The sequence below is a fragment of the Lycium ferocissimum genome, chromosome 7, assembly GCF_029784015.1.
Source record: "Lycium ferocissimum isolate CSIRO_LF1 chromosome 7, AGI_CSIRO_Lferr_CH_V1, whole genome shotgun sequence".
NCBI lineage: Eukaryota > Viridiplantae > Streptophyta > Magnoliopsida > Solanales > Solanaceae > Lycium > Lycium ferocissimum.
The window spans coordinates 14,007,489-14,029,060 of record NC_081348.1 but is presented as its reverse complement, the minus strand read 5'-3'; the positions used below and the strand labels follow the sequence as shown (position 1 = coordinate 14,029,060).

The following is a 21,572-nucleotide window of genomic DNA, read 5'->3' as shown; positions in this document are numbered from 1 at the left end:
GTAAAATACTGCGCTATACAAAAAAAAAAAAAAAAAATTCTTTAGCGTAGTAAAATACTGCGCTAAAGCAGTTAACGGCTCCGTCTCAGTAACTTTTTTTTTTGTTGGGATATTTTGGTTCACTTGATTTTTTTACCGAGTCATTTTGGTTCCGACCCCAAAATGAACTATACACAAGAAACGAGAAAGATAAATCAAACGAAGTATTAGATAGACCAAGATCTAGGAATAATAACAGGAAAACAAAAAGAAAAATTAAAAAAGAATAAAAGGTGCATCGTCAAAAAATCTATATGTGTTCTCAATATTCTTTGATTCTCAACTTAAAAAAAGGACCCATTTATTTGTTCACCATAAAAAAAAAAAAAAAAAAAAAAAAAAAAAAAGAGGAAAAGCAATTAATAAGAAGAAGAAAATGAAGGGAATGGTTGAAGATGGTGCAAGGAAAGATAGCAAAGAAGAGACAAAGTCTGACAAAATATGTAGGCCTCATTCACGCACAAATTTTGTGCGTGAAAGGCCAAACTGTTATTTTTGCAGTTTGGTCCTTTCACGCACGAATTTCGTGCGTGAATACTACTAATGTAATTTTTTTTTTTTTGCATTAGTTTGGTTCAACTTTTTATTTTTTGTACTACTTAAGTCGCGGACTCTATTTATAATAGTACAGTGATATTCTTTTTGGAACGGATTAAAAAAGAAAGTGTGTCACATAAACGGGACAAAGAAAGTATTATTTCGGGTTATGCATACTCGTACGATTTTGTGAATGACATATTTATTTTTGTATCTTGATTAATGAATGTGTTGACTTTTGAATTAATGATATTCACTTTACTTTCAAACATTTGGTATTGTTGTTAATTAAATAAATTGGGATACATGAGCACGACGTAGGTACTTACTATGGATATAAGTTCGCTCGGTGGAAATTGACAAGTATTGATCGAGTATTAGGGCACGTCTTATCCCATTTTGAGATTTGAGAATCGGTTAAATTGATAACTGTACTGATAATCGAGATCTTATTAGTTTGATTATCAATTTAGTATATTTACAAATTGATAACCGATAAATTGAAACAATAATATTCAAAACCAAATCGACGATAAGCATCTTAGAAATACTAAGTGACAGAGGTGGCCTTTGGTTAATATTTGAGCTGAAATGTAGAAAGTACTTAATTTTAAAATTGGAAAAAAGAATTTGTAGATATTGTTATTTTAAGTGTTTATTGACTTTTAATTTTTTTTAAAATTCTTGTGGCATTTGACAAAAATAAAAGAAGTGCTTAAATCACTTTCTTTTAGGCAAGAAAAGTATAAAAATTAGTCAAAAGTCAAAAATTGAATATTCTTACTTATGACATTTTGCTTTTAGTTTATAAGTTACTCCCTCCTGTCTAGAATAATTGAGGTTTCACAAAATCAAGAAAATATTTTGTTTCTTTTTCTTAATTTGCCCTTGATACATTCCATTTCTATAATAATTATGTCAACTTCAAAAGAAAATCATAATTAAGAATATTTCAGTCAAAACATCTGTTAATATTTTAGAAATTAATGAATTTCTTAATCCATATGTCCAAACTCAATTATTTTGAAACCGGACGGAGTACTTTTTTGTTTTTTTTACAATCTAAACACCCTCTAAGTCAAGAAGGTTCAAATAAGAGAGTGGATAAAAAGAAATGGTCCGCTAATTTAATAACAAGCATAATGGGCAACAACCATTGAGTTATATTGAAATTCAAGTTTGGAGTTTTGAGGTTCCAAGTCCACAAGCATGGCAGGAGCTTGCATCACTCCTCCATATCCCACTCTCCTTTCAAAGAAACCTCTTCTTTTAGCTTCTGCCTTAACCACACCCCGCCCAAGAAAACTTACAAAGAGGAAAAACTATCTCCGCCCCAAAATACTCAAAACCACTACTAATAAACCCTACATTATACCCCATAAACCGCCGGAAAATCAAGAACTACGGCTTTTGGAAGTTTCAGACCCCAAAGGAACTGTTAATGACACTGAAAGTACATTCTATGAAACCCCACTTCAACAAACCCACATTTTGCCCTCCGACCAAGCCGCCGGCGACGAGCTGACAACGTCGGAAAATCAAGAACTCCGGCTTTCGGAAGTTTCAGGTCCCTCAGGAGCTGTAAATGCCGCTACAGGTACATTTTCTAACACCCTATTACTGAAGCAAATTTGTTTGAGATGATTTGTGCTGTTTGGGTGTTTGATCAGCTGATTATATACTAGGATAAATGGGAATTTGGATCTTGATCGTTATAAATTACTGCCTCCGTTCCAAAATAACTGTTGCTTTAGCTCATTTCACACCCCCATTAAGAAAAATAATACTCCCTCCGTTTCATAATGAGTGGTTTTTTAAGCTTATGCATACCCCTTAAGAAAGTGCTCACTTCTAGAAAATTAGGAGTGACTTTTACTAACTTACCCCTAATTAAATGCTTAGAAAGAAAACCTACTTAATTACTCTTGATTATGTAAATAAGGGTAATTTTGGAAGAATAAGATCAACTTCTTCTTGAAATCCTAAAGCACCACTTATTTTGAAACAAAATGAAAAGCCTAAAAACCATTTAGTTAGAAATGGAGGGAGTAAATACAAGGTATAGTTTACTAAGTTACCCCTATTTATTTGATGTTTTTTGAGAATTGAGCTCTATTAAAAAGATGTACTGTAGTTCTTTAATATAAGGGTACGGTTGGAAACAATTACTATATTTTGTCTTGAATTTCCAAAGCGACAGTTAGTTTGGGACAAATTGTTTTTGCTAATTGTTCTTGCTAAAGCAATACTTATTTTAGGACGGAGGGAGTATTCAAAATGAGTTATTAATGTCATTGTAGGTACCTTTGGTAAAAGTTCGTTGCTGAAATTTGGGTTATGGGTTTTTGGAGCCTTTGTATTTCAAACGGTTTGTGCTATTTGGGTATTTGGGTCAGCTGATTATAGTGGCAAAAATGGAAGTTTGGATCGTAATGACTATAAAAATGAAGTCCTGGAGTTGGATACGAAAGGTAAAAGTAAGTACAAAATGAGAATGTTAGTGAATGGGGATGGAAAGCAGAGTATTGAAAATGGGGGAATTGTTTTTGTGGACGAGGCTGAAATGGAGAAGAAGATTGAGGAAATTCAACATATGGCAAGGGAGGCAAGAGAGAAGGAAAGGTTGGAGTCGAAGGGCGGTGACGTTGATGAGGAGCACGAGGAAGAAATTGAGGATAGTGATGTTAAAATGGGGATAAAAAAGGAAGTTGATGAACGGTTAATCAAGCTGAAAAAGAGACTGGGAAAGCTTAGCAATAAACAGCCTTCAAATTCTGTTGGTAAAAATGACAGGGATGATGGTAAATTAGATGATAAAGAGCTAAGTGCTGCTTTAATATTTAAAAGAAAGCAGAAATTTAGAGATTTCGCCAGCAAACCAAGTAATAAACCAAAGGGTTTTATGGCCCTTGACCATCAAAGCGTTGATACAAATGGAGATAAAACATTGAAAGGCAACAACGAAGTGCTAAAGAATGGAAATGGAGAAGGTGGTATCGGTGTGTCAGGTGATGATGAGGTAGACCTGCTCGCCCTTGATTCTCACACTGAAGATGCAGAAACCGAATCACCTGTATGGGTGAAGAAATCTTCCGAAAACAAGGCGAGGGGAGAAAGGAGTGTTAAAAAAGTCGAAGGTGGAAAAGTTGATGTTATCAAAGCTGTCAAGACGAACTCATTGGAGAAGAGCGGAAGGAAGAAAAAAGGAATTGCGTCAGACTTAGAGGAATCTGAACCAGAAATTGGTAATACTCTAAAAACCCTTTCAGCTGGTTTTGTTTTTATGGAGTTCTATGCATCTTACACCCCGTTGTGTATACAACTTTTTGATTTGCACCTTATCCGCTTATCTTTTACAGTTTACTCCCACATCTATATAATTCATTGCAAAACCTTACAAGGGTTTGTTATGTGAGGGGTAAAATAGAAACTTACATAATTAACTAAAGAAAAAGGAACTGAAGAGAGGGAGCAAGAAGTTTCCAGACCAAGACTAGCCACTTAACAATGACAATTCAGTGACATTAATAATTTGCAAGTCATCAAAGTGGTGGCATCTGTGATCTATAAATTAATAATCAGCAGTTTCATGCCAGTTTCAATGAGCTCAGGTAATTAAGAATAAGATTTTCTGTACCTCCTCATTTCATCCACTTCTTTTCCCCAAGTTTCCATTGATTTAGTTCCCATGTGGAAAGAAATACTGCAAAGAAGTATTCTAAAGAAAAATCATGTTGCAATTAATGGGGAGAATATTCACTATAGTTGTTTGAATCGGAGAAACTCCAAATTAGTTGCAGAGTGTATGTTCTTGGCTAGTTTCATAGATATGTCAAGTCATCAAACATCCTTCTCAATGTCATTCTTTAGAACCTTAGGGTACAAACAAACTAACGGCTACACTACTCAATATCCTATTGTAACAGAGATTAACTGCACTTACTCGTGTTTCCTCCCTCTATTCCCCCACTTTAGATCTTTCCTCCATCTCCTTGCTCTCTCTCCCAGCCCCTTTTATTTTATTAATTTTAATTCCATATTTTATCCCGTCTGAAATGAACTATGTTGTAGTTTTTTAAAGAAACAAATAGGATAGGGGGTAAATCATTTAAAATAAAAGGACAAGATGCAAATTAAAAATTTGTGCACATGTTAAGGGTGCAAAATGCAAAGAACTCGTTTTTGTGTGATCGCATGCTATATCGCGGCCTAAGGTTTGTATTCTATTGTTTACCTTCTGAATATGTAGTTTATAGTGTTAAGCATTTGTATCTTGCACCTATTGAATACCCTGTTGAAAAACAATGTGAGAAACTGGGGAACCAGTATTTTGTCTGTTGTTACACTAGCTCCTGTAATCAATAAGAGATGCATTTTAATTGTACCACTGTTTGATTGTAACCTACAGATATTTCTGTAGATAGAAACAATGGGAGCAGTTTGTTTGAAGCTGTAGACTCAAACGAATCAAGCATTCAGGAGACTTCAACTATTTCAAATACTGGAAATACATTGGTTGAAGCTATGGACTCAAGAGAATCACGTCGTCTGAAGAGTACTACAATGATGAACAGACACAAGAAGTCAAATAGAAATGGAACTTCAAATATGAAGGAGGTTAAGGACCAAAAAGCAGTGAAACCAAAGGAGGGTACGAAATCAGGAAATGATACTGACATTTGGTGGTTCAGTCTTCCTTATGTTCTTGTATGTATATGGGATCTATGTCCACTTGCTACTTGTTTGTTTTCGACAGCTTGCATTTGTGCTATATAATGTTTTCTTCTGTAGCTGTTTTACTTTCTGATTATCTGATAGCATCTGCACATGTAGTTCTAAGTATTACAACTTGGTAGTGTCAAAAGAAAAAAATGGTTGAGCCCTGCTTATATATATATATATATCTTTCATCAGTAAGCAAGAGATTTTATTGATGAGTCAGGAACCAGCATCAAGATGGTGATTGGAATGTACTAAAGTGGGCAATCCCCTACACAAAATTGAGCCCTGCTTATATTTTGGAAGATGTCAAGTGACGCGAGTCCGGGAGGAAGCTAATATGTGGAACTGAATTTGTTTCTCAAAAAAAAAAAATATGTGGAACTGAAACCAAGAGTCCAAGACTAATGTTATTGCAGTTTACTTGAACTAGGGATAATTGCATTGTCATTATCATGTGAGGAATATTTATCAGATTTTATATAGCATCGTGCTAGAAGTGCTTAACCAGCCGTTTGTGTCTTGCCAATTGTATTACTGTACCCTTCTTTTTTGGTTGTTGCTCTCCCCTATGATTGTGTTTTATTATACTTCATGGATACCCCTTACTGAGGCACTTGAATATCTGTGCTGAGATTAGAGTACTTTTTAGTTGGGTATTGCTGACATCCGGTTGTTGAAGTACCAGTCATGCAGTATAGCAAGATAGGTATTTGGCAATTGTCTTGTGTGATTCATCGACCTTATATTGGATATTCACAAGTAACAACAATATTTATGTATTATGATTTTGTGTGGACAAATCTTAATCATTCCATGTCAGAATGGATATGTTTTTGCTTATCTTTCTTATCTGATTCAATTTTTCCGAAGTCTGAATCAATGTGTTTGCTGTGGCTCTTGCTTCATGCTTCTGTCATTAAATGCCATTGTTCTATGCAGGCTATACGCATGCGGAGAGGTCATGATGATGAAGGAACAGAAGGATTATTTGCCTTAAAAAGTAGCTCTCAAGTGAATGGTAGCTTATCTCATACAGTCGCCTTTGAAGATCGTGGTGATGCCACCAATTTTTGTTATCTCTTACAGTCCTTCTTTGACGACTTGGGAGATTTCAGTGCTGAAATTGTCCCTTTACCAGTTAAAGTAAGAATATGAAGCTTGTATTGCGTATATCTATGTCATTTCCACACGGTGCATAATATATTCTATTCCACTTGCATTTGGAGGGCCTTACTAACTTTTTGATGACAAGAGCCCTACTACCCTTTCAAGGACTTTTGGTACTGTTGAGATTGACACTCAAGAAAATTTGGTTAATTTGTTACTCTGAAAGATGTGACATTATCTATGAACCTTTGCATTTATAACTGAAATCCTCAACTTGTGCATGTACCATGGATTTTTTGATGTTGACCATTCACTTATTAAGAAGTCACATACAATACTTACATATTTTCAGGAACTTAGTGAGGCAATTAGATCACATACTATGAAGGTAATCGTTGTGAAGAAGGGGAAACTGAAGCTTTATGCTGGACAACCATTAGCTGATGCTGAGATGGCTTTGCGCTCATTGGTAGAACAAGAATGAAGGGTTTCTATAGAAAAGGATTAGACCTTTGTCGCTGGAGAAATTTTGGGGATATCGTGGCATCTATGATAGTGAGAGATTGAGTCCGCCTGAATCCTTGGTTGCAACAGATATTGAATCCACCTGAATCCTTGGTTGCAGTAGATACGAGAATGAGGGTCTCTATCGTACTGATGGATCTTTCCGAAGAGCATTTTATCTATTGGGGATACAATCTTGTTTTGGAATCCTTGGTTGCAGTAGATACAACAATGAGGGTCTCTATCTTTACTGATGGATCATTTCGGAAGAACATTTTATCTATGTGGGATACAAAATCTTTATTTGGAGTCCGTGGTTGAGAATGAGGATTTTCTATCTTACAGATGGATCATTTCGGAAGAGCATTTTTTTACCTATGTGGTGGTCTCAATCTTGTTTTGCTGTAAGATCAAATAGAGCCTTTTCTTTTTCTTTTAGAAAGGGCTGCACCCCCCCCCCGCCCCACCCCCCCCCCCCCCTCTTTTTTTGTCTATTTATGAAGCTTCGAGAATTCATGTGAAATGTGCAAATGCATCAACGCTAACATTTTATTGGGGGTTATACTTTTCTTTTGCATTGTTGGGGGAGAAAACCTTTGCTGCCAGTGGCAATGAATTTGCTAAGATATCAGTTCCCTAGTCTGAGCGGTACACTAAGCTGAAAAGAAAAAAATACTGTTTCAATAACCTTGATATGCAGCAGCATTGTGAAACACATACGTTTAAAGCTTCGAGAATTCATGTGAAATGTGCAATGCTCGCTAACCAATTTTATTGGGGGTTATACTTTTCTTTTGCATTGTTGGGTGAGAAAACCTTTGCCAGTGGCAATGAATTTGCTAAGATATCAGTTCCCTAGTCTGAGCGGTACACTAAGCTGAAAAGAAAAAAATACTGTTTCAATAACCTTGATAGTGCAGCAAGCATTGTGAAAACACATACGTTTAGTCCCTCTCTTTGGTGATCTTTTTTCTCCTCTAAATTTCATGTTTAGTCCCTCTCTTTGGTGATCTTTTTTTCTCCTCTAAATTTCATGAGGCATTATTTTTCATGATCAGCAGTTTATTGACTTGTGCTGCTTTTCTTGAGCTCAAGAAGATGATAAAGAGAGCCTATTTTAATTTAGGAACAAAACAATAATAATTACCTAGGAAAGATTACATATATAAAGATAACAATTCATAGATGAAGTTCGCAGCCTGCTGCTGCTGCTCCCAAAGACTGACTAAACAAGAGCTTTTACTGCTAAACTTAGTCTACTAGGAGGAGACAATTTTATCTATGGCTTGTGCATGAATAGCTGAAAGATTAGACTGGCAAAAGTTTTGCCATGTCTCTTGTTTCTCCTCTTCATTCTGGGTTAACGCCTCATATACTGAAACCACGATACTTCTAGCTGCTTCTCTTGCCTCGGGGAGTCTATCATTAAGCAAGTTTACAGCAATTTGAACCAACGAAACGAGTCCAAACTCCTTCATTCCATCCAGTTCCATCTTAGAAACACAATGTGATATTGAGATAGCAGCTTTTGCTCTGATTCTCATGTTGGAATGTTTCACATAGGTATGAAGCTTATGAAGCAAAGAAAGAGGAGTCATGGACTCCACCATTGTCTTGAGTGCCTTATCTGCTTCTTCACAAACAAACTTTTTGTCTTGAGATGCTTTCAGTAGTAGCTGCAACATCTGTAAAAACCATATATAATCCAATTAAGCCCAACATTACCAGAATGTTACCAACTTCGATTATTCAGGGAAGGCCGCGTTAAGGGGAGATATACATACCAGATTGTCAAATGCATCAGAGTAAGGTGATTCAAATAACTCATCACCAAAGGCTTTGAAGATATCAGCTGAAGCCATGACAGAAGTCTTGCAAAGAGCACTTCTTGGATTTTTCATTGACTTAACTATCACCACTAAGACTTTGTCCCTACAAATTATAAAACCCCAAAAAGTAAATCTCCCATCTCCCATTCCACAAATTTCAATAACTAAATCAGACAAAAACAATTAAAGAGATGAACTTACAGAATTGGAAGCAAGAGGGCAGAGTGAAACAGTGCAAATCGCCTAGTATCATTCAGTGAGCGACAAATTTCCAACCAATCTTTAGATTCCAACCCTCCAACAAGTCCCTGAAATTTACAAAATCCATCAAATGGTTTTTAAGAAGTACAACAACAACAACATACCTAGTCTAATCCCACAAGTGGTTCCGGGGAGGGTAGAATGTACTCAAACCTTACCCCCACCTTTGTGGGGTAGAGAGGTTGTTTCCAAAAGACCCTCGGCTCAGAGAAATGAAAAGAGAAGAAAATAAGAGAAACGGTTTTAAAAACATAATTTCAAGAAAAAGTGAAGAACTTAAGGAGGAAATGAAAAGAAAAAAAGTGAGACATACTTGGATTTTGCTATCTGGATCAGCAATGGCTTCAAGATTCTCAGATGGGATGTAATCAACGGTGGCATCTGCGGGTGGCAAAGGGGCCTTGTTTTCGTCATTGACGACGACACAATCAGGTTGTTTTGGATTCTGGCTTACTGCTATGACTACTTTTGCTTGCTTTTTGGGTCTTTCTATTGCCACTGGGAGAGCGTTATCGAGAGACCTGAGTGCCATTTTGAATTTCAGATAGTACAATTTTTCTTGGAATGGTCTTTATGAATTTTGGAGGAGACGAGATGAGAGTGATTTATGAATGGGTTTGGAGTTTGGGGCATTAGTAAAAGGAAAGATTTTTGCAACGGTCAGTTTTGAATTTGAAAAGGGATAACGAATAGCAATAGCAATAGGAAGAAAAGGGCGACTTTTTGCAACGGTCACATTTTTTTTTTTTTTTTTTTTTGTGGGATTTTGTCACAATTGACAAGGAATCCTATATTGACTATCATTGTGAAAAAGTAAAGGTGGGGAACGTATACTATGAAAGATTTTACTTTTTCTTTTTCTATCATTTTAAGTTCAAATTATAAAGTTTATCGATACTGTGTGCATATTTTACATTATTTGATATAGTTTCATGCGATGGTAAATTGATTATTATTCTAATGGGTTACCAATTATTATTATTAGTATAAGATTACTTATAATCACATTATAACTGACCTGATTGTTAAATATTTCTTACAATGTCTATACATAAAACTTTTGATCGTATAACTCTCACAGTCCTTACGTCACCAGGAAAACAGTTTTGTGTTGTGTTTTTCTTATTAATCTTAATGTCGTTCACCCAGGTTATAGTACCTGAGGGTGTCGGGGGGATTGACATTGACCCCTACCTTGTATATTATCACCAAACAATAGTACATAGGAGGAGGACTAGAGTTGTTTTGAGGATCCCATATAGGTTAAAAGTTTATTAAGTAAAATCGATCGATCGGACATAGTTTAATGTTATTAAACATATTTAAGAATGTGAGTATTTTGGTTAAAGAATAAAAAACAATCAAGAAATATAAGAAAGACGAACGTGCCCAATGTGTAGGTAGATTGAAATTCCGAAGAGGCAAAATTAACATTGAAGCTCTTTGTCACTTGCTGTTTCAGAATAACCATTTTTATTTCATACAACAAAAATACACTATTATCAAGTATTTCAGCATAACACAAGGCACAAAGGCTAGACAAATTGTTCAAAGTAGAAGCTGAGTAGAGACGTGTCTAAAATTTTAAGCCAGCAAAATGTAGGTTCCAATGCACCTATTACCTCTTTGTAACTTTAGGAAGATTCATCACCTTTTTTTTTTTTTGAGACAATCATGGTAAGAGCTGAGGATCGAGTAAGATTTCCATATCGGTTAGCCTGAGAAGGGCCAATTAACTTCACTCCTCCATTCTTCTATTCAAGTGGGAAGAAAAAAGATTTTTCAAGCCTCGGAACTAAATCTACTTTGTCAGCTAAATTTCTAAATGGACAAGAAGTTCCGCATGTCTCTGCTAGGCCCAATGTGGAATGACCGATCGTGGACCTTTTTGGATATATATCAAAGTCGAGAGTAAGGTTACATGAAAAGCCATCGAATGACAAATCACTTTCACGTTTGGTTAAAAGAGCATTTCTTCATTTCTTTTTGTGCCCCGAGTTGCGAATTCATAATTTGCGGACCCTGTACATCACAGGCTTCTTGCTACATCACCTACCGCGGGAGTTTTTGCAGTTTCGGATAGGGGTGGCAAAACTAGCCCAAATCCGTTTAACCTGCCCAACCCGTCAAGCTTTAATGGGTTTGGGCTAGAGTAATTTTGAAGATGGGCTGATTTGGGCTAGCCCAAGTTGACCCATCACTAATCATCTGTCACACCCCAAACTTAGGGGTGTGACCAGCACCCGGCACCCGAAGGGCCGAGCGAACCAACTGTGATATCTAAACTCTGTAACGTGAATCATAGGCCGACGAGGCCGAATAACAATAATAAGAAGTATATCATAACAACACTCGCCGAGAAAAGGCCCAACAACACATATATGCATTACAAAGGCCAACAAGGCCACAACCAAGAAAGACAACTAGTCGGAAGGCCCGGCGAAGGCCAAACACAATACCGTACACCGACCGATAGTCCGTAAGCCTCCAAGAGCACTAATATGCATCAACTGGTCGGGACAGTGGCCCCGACATACCCATAGCCATACTCTGTATATATATATATATATACATGCATCCTATTTAATGACTCTGACCAGCAACTCCGGAGAATGGAGTGCGAACATCCCTGCTGAACTTTGGTATCCTGCGAGAAAGGTACAACAATCCGTCTACCATACTGTGGCATGATTACGAGTAGCACAAAAATGCGTCGATATGAAAGATGTACCGAGTATGTAAGGCGGTAAGCATAAACATAACATAAGCATAAGAGATACTGATAACTTGGGAAAAGATGTAGAGACAACACGAAACTCTGAACGAGGCCACTGAGGGCGACCATAATCATGACATAAATGTAAATGCATGCCCGTAAAATCATTCCTCGTTGTGGAGGCATATATCATATCATATAACAATAATAAATCCCTCTGGGGTGAGCTCATCATCATAACATCATCTCGCGATTGATCGGTGGCAATGCGAGGCTGCTACGTGCTACCCCGCCTACAACACGTTTCGGTAAAGAAAGAAACATGTTTAGGTGCATATATAAGTGCCTACCCCGACCGACTATAGCGCGGCTCGGTAATGAAAATAAATACATATATATATATATATATATATATATATATATATATATATATATATATATATATAATGCACGGCTACGTGCCTACCCGACCGCCTACGACACGGCTCGGTGGGGAAGAAAGAAACATGTTTAGGTGCACGTATATAAGTGCCTACCGAAGCCGACTATATATATAATATATATATATATATATATATAAGTGCAATGCAAGACTGACCTCAGAAAAATATCATGGAAAGAGTCGGAGTGACCTATCGTCGTTATCCTCCGACTATCATTATTGTCGCTACGTTTATCATTATTTGATCATTAGGCCAAAGAAGTAAAAGTACAAGGAAACATCTTGTTATGAATTATTCACGAAGCCAAAGCTAGCCAAACTCTTATGAAATATGATCGACACAACTTTTATCGGAAAGAGTGTGCCAACGAGAGGTTCGCCACCTTGGAGCAATAGACAAGAAGATAAGGATTAACTCGATTGTGAAGTACAATCAACTCAACTTTGATGTGAAGAGTACCATAACTAATATCATTCTTCATTCGATAAACAAGAGGGATACAAAATATGAAAGGTACTTCAATACAAGCTATTCATGAGAAAAGGGTAAGCTTAACCATTTTGGGACATAATCGACACAAGTTGAACGGAAAGTCTTTTAATCGATAGCCAAAAGGAGATGTGGACCATAATTTGGTACAGTCAGATGAGTGTGTGTCGACTCAATTATCATGGAACACGTTCGATCCAAGTTAAGGAACAACTTTTCAATGAAAGGTCATTTGAAATCTAGTCATGTCACAAAGAGAATAGAAAGACCTACATACCTCGTCGATAGAGTTGTATACATTTCCCCGAGTCCTCGAACGTCTTATAAATGATTTCCTACATAATACAGACTATTCAAGATCAAAACCAAGGTCATAGCTTATAGAAATTTTCATTTAGACATTTAATCGAGCAACTCATGGGCGTCAATTTATAGGATTTTTTGTAGCGTAATTATCTCGTAAAACGCTACCAAATTCTGCTTTTCTGCTCCTCCTCGTCAATACGATCCAATCCATATCAACACAGCTCCAAACAACACATTAAAACCACATAAAACAGCCTTCTTAACTATCAGTTTTCAAGTCCATAAGAGTTTACAAGAATTGTCAAAGCTTATTCTATGGGGTTTTCACCAAATTTTTAGGTTTAATTACTTGTAGAAGTTCAAAGAGATCAAAAGGAAGTTAAAATATATCTTAGATGATCAAAATCACTCCAAACTCCAAGTCACTTCAAGGTGAAGTCCTTATCCAAGAAGCAAATTAGCGAAAAAAATCACAATTCCGTAGTTGTCATGTTGTTCTTCATATTAAAGTTGATAGATTTGCTCTTGGTTTGGATTGAGATTGATGGAGGATTAATTGGAGAGGGTTTGAGAGTTTTACAGGTCATGTATGGTGAGGAAATAGAGAAAAAAAATCGTGAAGAGGGGTCTTTTATATAACTTAAAGTGAGCAGCCACCGACCTTGGTCACTGTTCCCGCGGCAGTTTGCGTCCTTGGACGAAAATGCGAATATCTCTCTACTCCGATGTCATATCGACGAACGGTAAAATGCAATGGAAACTAGACTCGTAGACCTTCGATTTGGTAGGTGGATCACCCATAACTCCAAGTAAATTGAGAGAAAAGCTCGAGACATCTGACCCAAATTTCAGTGAAATTTACAAATTTAACTTGCGACGCCCTTTGTCGAATTTACTTTCGTATTACAACTCGTTTGACTTCCAAACTTAAAAGAGACCATTATACAATTCAAATACTTCATATATTACTTGCTTAGCATGTGGAGCACTCCTAATCTCATCCAAAAGTACAAGTTATCGTATTCCCAACTTGCCGACTTTTAAACTACGCTTTTGATTCATTCACCCTCCAAATCTTCCGCCACTTACTAATATTATTTATAGACTCTTGTAACCATTTTTATTAATAAACTCAATCCCTTTTATCCTCAACATAATTTCTTTTTGAACTTACGTCGATTAACTCATGATGCAACTTTAACGTGCGAAAATCCGAGGTGTAACATCATCAGCCCAAATTGGCCCATCAAATGAGCCCAAACTGACCCATCAATTGTCCTCCATTCATATGTATAAAAGCTACAAAAGATGACTAACTTCTTTTTTAATTATTATTTAGATTATTTTTACTTTTTAAAAATATTTATTTTTAATTTTTTTTAGATTTTTTTTTTTAGTTTTTTTTTTTAATTTCCTTAAGTTTTTACTAGAAATTTTTTATTTTTAAGTTTTTAATTGTTTTTCCTTAGGGTCTATGCTTATCCCTTTTTTAAACCTATTTTTCCACCCACCCATACCGACACACGTTTGCCACTCTTAGTTATGTACAAGACAACTATAGAAATATATAAATAAACAAGGGGGTAAAAGAGAGAAATTTGACAAAATCACTATTCATTACGTCAATTAACATATAATTTTCTTTTGATTTACTTTTCGAAATAATTTTGAATATAATTTATGTACTGGGATAACTTTTGAGGAAATTTTTACGGTTGAATATCTTTATAATTTTGAGTAAAAAGCATACGTTTCAGTTTTTTTATATCCAAAAAGTGTTTAAATTTGATTTTTTCAAAACACCGTTTATTTAGAAAAGCATGAGCGAGAGAATAAATTTTGATCTGTGAAGGCAGTTTTAAGGAGCTTTAGATGTAGCACAGTAAGTCAAACTCTAGTTCTCCCACTCAAGTCAATTTTAGGGGATATGATAACTCATACGCGGATAAAGTTGATGTGATTAGTATTTTGTCATGATAACAGTTCCTTTCTTTATGTTGCAAAAAAAAATCATTTCCTTTTGAAAATGGGTAAATATTTGTTGATGGTTTTGGTTATTTGTGCAAAAAAACTAACTGTAGCTTGGAAAAATAAATTTATAATTTTTTTTTACAAAAATTATAAATTTTTGATTTGTTTAAAAGTTAAGAATATTGTAAAGAATTGGGTCAAGTTGGGCGGATTGGGTTATGGCCCATTGTTTAGCTCATCTTGACCCAACCCATCCTGGCCCAAATGCACTTTGGGCAGGGTTGGGCATTAGCCCATCTATGGATTCAGCCCATCTTGATTAGCCCAACTTCAGCCCAAACGGCCCATTTGCCACCCCTAGTTTCAGAGCACGGATTCTGTCCATAGGCTTGCACAGCTGTAGCCTTTAAGGCAAGAAACATAGCTGGATAAAACACATTATTTTCACAATATAGTACGCAAGCAAAGATACAAGCATCCAAGTTTCCTCAAGACTGATACTAGTATAACCTGTCAAGCATCATTTAACATAGTCAAAACACCTTAATATACTAAGAATCAATGTCAGGCTAAACTTAACAAGATTCCCTCACTGAATATACAGTGGTTATAACTTCAAAAGATTAACCTCACAGCCATTAAGCTTGAGAAATGCCAAGTGTACAAGTAGTTAAACTACTAGAGATACAGGACTGGTTTTGAGAGTGAGCGACTTTGATTTCCAGTTCAGCAATGGGTTTAGAGTTTCAGCAGAGAGAACAACAAAACATTGCTCTACCATGACTGTTCAATTATGAGCACTGTTAGGCATCTAACACCATTATGTGAGGCTGATTCTCTACAGAATATTCAACTGACTCCCCTTAGAAGACATTTAAAAATGTAGTTATATATCAACTGACTCCCCTTAGAAGACATTTAAAAATGTAGTTATATATCATGTGTAAGCGAGTGTGTGTGCGCGTAGCAGAGTGGAAGAACAGAAAGCATGACGAAAGAAACATTTAATGGGGCAATTGTTTGACCAATAAATAAGAAATAAAAGATCAGACCTTGAATTATGAAACCGAAAAATTCTTTATTGTGGCAAAGTACATATTTCAACATTATAAAGATCTTGAAGCATGCTGCGATTTTGCTATTTCTCTCAATATAGCACCCACAATTGCAGCCTGCTCAAGGCATTCAGCCTTGTGTAATGCATCTAAAAGAATAACACAAGTTTTGGTATATATATTACATCCTCGTAATCTTGTTTCTTCAAATAGCTCATATGCCTCCACCGCCCTGTTTGCGATGCTTAGCCCCTCAATCATAGTGTTGTAACAAGCAGAATCTGGTTTACCTCCCTTGGCTTGAAATTTCTGAAAGAGTTTATCAGCCTCTGATACATTTCCAGCCTTTGCAAGCCCAGAGATCATGGTCGTATAGGTGATCATATTGGGCTTTAGCCCTTCTTTCTGCATCTCTTGCCAAAAAACAAATGCTTTATTGAATTTTCTTACTCTACAGAGACCATTAATGATAATGCTATAAGTAAAAGTATTTGGAGTGCACTTTAACTCCTTCATCGACTTGAAGGAAACAAGGGCTTCATCTATTTCTTCAGCCTTCACTAGTGCATCAAGCAAACAATTCCATGTGTATACATTTGGTGACAAGCCTTTTTGCATTAATTCTTCCATAATTAGATATGCTTCGTCTATTCTACCCACTTTACCAAATCCGTCTACGAGACTACTGTATATAACCACATTTAATGGAACACCTTTAGATTTTGCTTCTTCAAAAAGCATGTAAGCTTCATCAAGTCTGTCAATCTTAGCAAGTCCATCAATGACAGAGCCATATGTTACTACAGTCAGCTCAAGACCTTTTACTTTCATCTCCTCCAAGAGCTGATAAGCTTTATTCACTTTACCTGATTTGCAGAATCCATCTATAACAGTATTATAAGCAAAAGTATCCAGCACGTACCCCTGTTCCTTCATTGCATAGAACAGCTCATATGTTTCACGAGCACAGCCGGCTTTTATGAGGCCATGGATTAGTATGGAATAGCTCCTGACATCTGGAGTGAATCCCCAAGTCTTGATGTCCTCAAACAGAGACCTACCTTTCTCTGTTTCACCAGCTTTGAAAACACAATCCATGTAAGTATTAAGGAGGGTAAGGTCAGGAGAAGTTCCTCGCCGCACCATCTCCTTGTAAATTTTGTGGCCATCTTCTTTTCTCCCACACTTGAAAAAGTTCCTGATGAGAGATGTATAGACAATGGCAGTAGGGCTAAGATCAAAATCCAACATTTGTTCATAGAGTCTGTATGCATCATCGACTCTCCCTTGCCTACCCAGGCCATCTATCAGAGAACAAAATGTGAATTCATTTGGTCTACAAACTTTATGATCCATAGCTTCAAAGATAGAACTTGCTTCATCAAGTTGCTGAGCCTTGCATAGACGATCAATCATTATATTCACAGTCAATACATTAGGAAACAAGCCAACTGCCTTCATAGTGTCACGAATTTCTATAGCAACATCAAGCTTCCGTGCCCTGCAGAGCATGTCTATGAGAATATTATAGGTCGAAAGATTAGGTGCAGCATCTTTCCTCATCTCCTGAAATATCCTTAATGCCTCGTCTACTCTTTGTTTCTTCCCAAGGCAAGTAAGAAGACTATTATACGCAATCACACTTGGTATGGACCCTTTTTGTCTTTGTCTCTCAAGCAAACTATATGCTTCATCAAATTTTCCAGCAGATCCATAACCCATGATCATGGTATTATAAGCATATGCACATGGAACAGTCCTGTGGAACTCGAACTGCTCAAACAAGTCTACAGCTTCATTCAATCTATTAGCTTTGCAAAGAACCCCAATCATACTGGTATATGTCACATCATCAGGCAAAATACCATGCGCCTTCAACTCATGAAAGAATTTCCAGGCCATATCAACTTTACCAGCCTTACCAAAACAGTCAATGCAAACATTATAGAGGACTATATCTGCATCAAAAGCATTGCTTTTCATCTCATCCAACAAGGACAAAGCAGCATCAACTCTGCCCTCCCTAGCAAAAGCTCGAATTACTGTCGTGAATAAATGTACATTTACTTCATATCCTAATTCCTGCATCTGATGAAAGAGCGTGAGCATGAGATCAGGTTCTTGCATAGCAGACAGAGCACCTATTACAGTTGTATATGCAGAAAATGCAGGGCGAATCTTAAACTTTCTCATGGTTTGAATTAGATCAAACGCTTCTTTAACTTTTTGCTTCTTTACACAGCCTGCAACCAACTCAATCGATACAGTGTTAGATGGGCCAAATCCAGCGAGACTAATTTCTTCCAAAATCTGTTCCAGATATTCGAAATTTCTAGTCCTGGCCATTACCATGAGAAGTGAATTATATGCTTCAGGGCAATGTGCTTGACGAGTTGTCTTCTCAGCCCATCGGAAGTAGTTTAATGCTGCGTTGACATCCTCTAGCCGCCTTAATACTCCGGTGACCAATTCAGTGCTAGGATTTTCATCACATTTGGATAAAGCAATCTCCATGGAAGGTCCCCAAGGACCACTCTGCAAGATCTTGCAAACATTATCCACTGCTTGTCTTACACCCTCCAATTTGCTTGAAAAAGCCTCGTTCCACCCATGCGCATTATCTACTCCATTCTGCACGTTCTCCAATCGGCTTGAAAACTCGGGGTTCCTCTCTGGAATGATGGAACTGACAGGTCTATCCAAGTTGGAATCTCCATTATTGGAGACTGAGTACCTCTTGCAATAAGCAAATACAGGGGTGCGTTTTAAGTCGTACTGAGATTGCAATCCTAAAGCAGAACATAAAAAGAGTAAGCAACTACGACACAGTGCTGCAATGAAAGAAAAGGAGACTACAAGGAAATAAAATACTCCTGGCTTCCAGAAAGATAAGTACCTCTATTGGCAAAGCATTTAGACCAAGGCATCCCCCTCCCCCCTCACTGTGTAATATGTTTCTTCTCTCCCAAAGTTCTTTAAGTAAATTTCAACAAAAAAAGTATCCTTAAAGCCTAATCAATAACCATTGCCTAGGTACTTAAATAGCAACAACAACAATTACCCGCAATCCTGAACTAGTTAAGGTTCTCTATATAAATCCTCAATAACCATTCCGCTCAATTGGACCTGCTTGATCCTAATATTCAATAATTTGTCTTTGCTACGTTTTTCAGAATGGAGTTTATAGGAAGATCAGTAGAACAGCTAGGAATCAGCACTGTGCCTCCTACTGCTATGTGCTAAAAATTGCTTAAGATAGATCAATCCCAACTATTGCATCATGTAGGTATTTGAAGACCAATTTTGTAGCTGAGCTATACACATAAATATCAGAATATGCGGTTTTACAGCAAGGGAAACAATGCATCACAGATAATGGAAGGTGATAAGCAACACAAGACAAGAAATCCTTCCAATTTTTCCAGTTCTCCAAGGAAAAGGCAGCCAAATAATTAGGGAACATTTGACTTGTTTTTTTAAAAAAAAAAAAAAAAATTGGGGTACCTCTGTTAATCAATTGTAACCTCATACTAGCACGTTCCAGCTGCGGCTATGTCATTATTCTCCTGCAAGCATCTCAACCTGTCAAGTAGACAAATCGAGAAGTCGAGACCTACAGTAGAAAGGAAAAGATTAGTTCAACCTGAAACAAAGAAATAAATAGAACATAAAATACTAGGTACCAGACAACAAATAGGCTGCAAATACAATCTATTTTTGGTAAGTAATTATTCAAATTATCTTACAACAGTCCTGCAGAAGTATTTCAAGATAGACCACAATTAAAATTTTGACATAAAAGACCAATTCTTTATGTTCTGGCTTTCAAAGTTCAAAACTTTACTAGTTCAAATGGAGAATTTAACGCAAAGCAATGAAATACAAGAACTAAATGGCAACTAAATTTGAAATAAAAGACCAATCTATAATATGGCTTGCAAAGTTAAAATCCTACAATACAAAGAAAAACAATAACCGGGCTGCAACCAATTTTACGAAATAAGGAAAATCAGATAAAACAAAGGAAGAAGAAAAAAATAAACAAGAATTGGAGAAGAAAGACTGGGACTTGCATTTTTGTAAGTAAATCATATACCTCTGATTGATTGCTCAAATAGTTTCCAAAAAATGGAATGGCACAGAGATTTGAATGGACAAATTTAACACCCCCAAGAACTAAAAATGGACCCTAAAGTTATTTCAGAAAGGGTTTAAGCAATGTTAGGGTTTATGCTCTAAGAAGTTACAGAGTCATCAATGTGAGGAGTTTTTCATTTCAAAAACTAGTTGAGAGTGATTAAGTATGTGAAACATCTTGGCTAAACATAGGGTTCTTTCATGTTCAATCTATTTAGGAATTACAGTCCAGAACCAAAATGCCCCAAAAAAACCATTTTGAACCAAAATACCCCAACAATAAAAAAATATTACCAAAATACCTTTAGCGCACTAATTTACTGCGCTAAAGCAGCTAACGGGGACGGCTCCGTTAACTGTTAAGCGCAAGAATTCTTTATGCGCTATAGTGTCTCTTTTTTTTTTTTTTCCTACTTTGGTTAACGTTCTTCCATTACACTTTTTTAACGTACTTTGACCATAGAGTAATCATCTTCGGACCCCAAAATTTTAATATTTTATATAAACCCTACTTATTTTTGTACGCAATTAATAAGGTAGATCAATACATCAAGGATACACAAAAGTTCGGATGGCCGTTTTAGTGGTTGAAAAGTGCTCGAACACCATTTTCGTTTGAAGGCTCGGTGTCATTAGCTTGAAGTTCTTTATGAATACTTAAACTTGTTCATTAATAATTAATCAAAAGTTAGTCAAAATGACATTCATAAAAAAAAAAAAAAAAACGTAATTAAATTGCATCATTCATAACCTTGAGTAGATGAAAATACTTAAACTTATTCATATTCTTCAAAATAACAGCATCATCATAAATTAAACTTAAAACTAAAATCACAACATTCTTAATCATCATCAGAATACAAGTCCTCAATATCGTCCTCAGAAAAATATTAGCGGTTTCTTAAGACACATCTTTTTTCGATGCAATTAGTTCCTCTACCGGTTGATGATGCTTGTTCATTATACGCTTGACTTTAGCATGTAAAATCTACATTGTCTTGCCGATTCTCGTTGTTTTCTTTTCTAATCCTTTGCACGATAAGCTCGCAAGTTTACGGACCTACTTGAGGCATGGTTAAGGAGTACCTTGTTGGGATTGGAGCGTTGAGATTTTTCAAGTCACGAACAAGACGTTCGATTCGGCGGCGAGCCGATGTGACCATTCTCGGCGTAAAACCGCAATAATAATCCCGCGATCCGAATATTTCACAACTGCAAATCATCATTACGCTCTATAAGAAGGTGGGGATTCATTTCATCTAGTTTGAAATCAACGGTATCGCTCAAAAATTGCTATGATTTGAACTCTCGTCATCACTGCTATTTGGTTTTTTTGGAAGGAGTAAAGACCAAGCAAGTTTCTACTACCTCGACATTGAATATGGTGTAGTCTAATAATAAAAGAAAGGGCTACTTATATAGTTGCAAACCCCCAAGTACCCTCGGGGTGAGGGGG

General features: G+C 36.5%; 3 protein-coding genes and 1 long non-coding RNA gene across 4 annotated transcripts in view; 2 read left to right on the top strand and 2 right to left on the bottom strand.

Moving 5' to 3' along the window:
* The first annotated feature begins 1,785 nt into the window (after nucleotides 1-1,785).
* LOC132061938 (uncharacterized) lies at nucleotides 1,786-7,368 on the top strand. Its single transcript, XM_059454612.1, has 5 exons — nucleotides 1,786-2,173; nucleotides 2,877-3,821; nucleotides 4,985-5,283; nucleotides 6,238-6,441; nucleotides 6,758-7,368. Exons 1-5 carry the CDS (start codon nucleotides 1,786-1,788, stop codon nucleotides 6,887-6,889), a joined length of 1,968 nt encoding a protein of 655 aa, XP_059310595.1. The 3' UTR covers nucleotides 6,890-7,368.
* Nucleotides 7,369-8,008: 640 nt separating this feature from the next.
* On the bottom strand, nucleotides 8,009-9,746 carry LOC132063439 (uncharacterized). The gene is made up of 4 exons (XM_059455973.1): nucleotides 9,313-9,746; nucleotides 8,940-9,046; nucleotides 8,694-8,841; nucleotides 8,009-8,594 (listed from the first exon to the last, which is right to left on the bottom strand). The coding sequence occupies exons 1-4, from the start codon at nucleotides 9,529-9,531 to the stop codon at nucleotides 8,169-8,171; spliced, it is 900 nt and encodes a 299-aa protein (XP_059311956.1). The 5' UTR covers nucleotides 9,532-9,746; the 3' UTR covers nucleotides 8,009-8,168.
* Nucleotides 9,747-15,956: 6,210 nt separating this feature from the next.
* Nucleotides 15,957-20,213, bottom strand: LOC132063437 (pentatricopeptide repeat-containing protein At3g06920). The gene is made up of 3 exons (XM_059455972.1): nucleotides 20,076-20,213; nucleotides 19,484-19,592; nucleotides 15,957-18,768 (listed from the first exon to the last, which is right to left on the bottom strand). The coding sequence occupies exons 2-3, from the start codon at nucleotides 19,506-19,508 to the stop codon at nucleotides 16,031-16,033; spliced, it is 2,763 nt and encodes a 920-aa protein (XP_059311955.1). The 5' UTR covers nucleotides 19,509-19,592; nucleotides 20,076-20,213; the 3' UTR covers nucleotides 15,957-16,030.
* The window catches only part of LOC132063438 (uncharacterized), a 7,184-nt gene continuing 5,688 nt past the window's right edge, over nucleotides 20,077-21,572 (top strand). The window contains exon 1 of the long non-coding RNA XR_009416376.1: nucleotides 20,077-20,238. This is a non-coding gene — a long non-coding RNA (uncharacterized LOC132063438). The remainder of the gene's footprint in view (nucleotides 20,239-21,572) is intronic.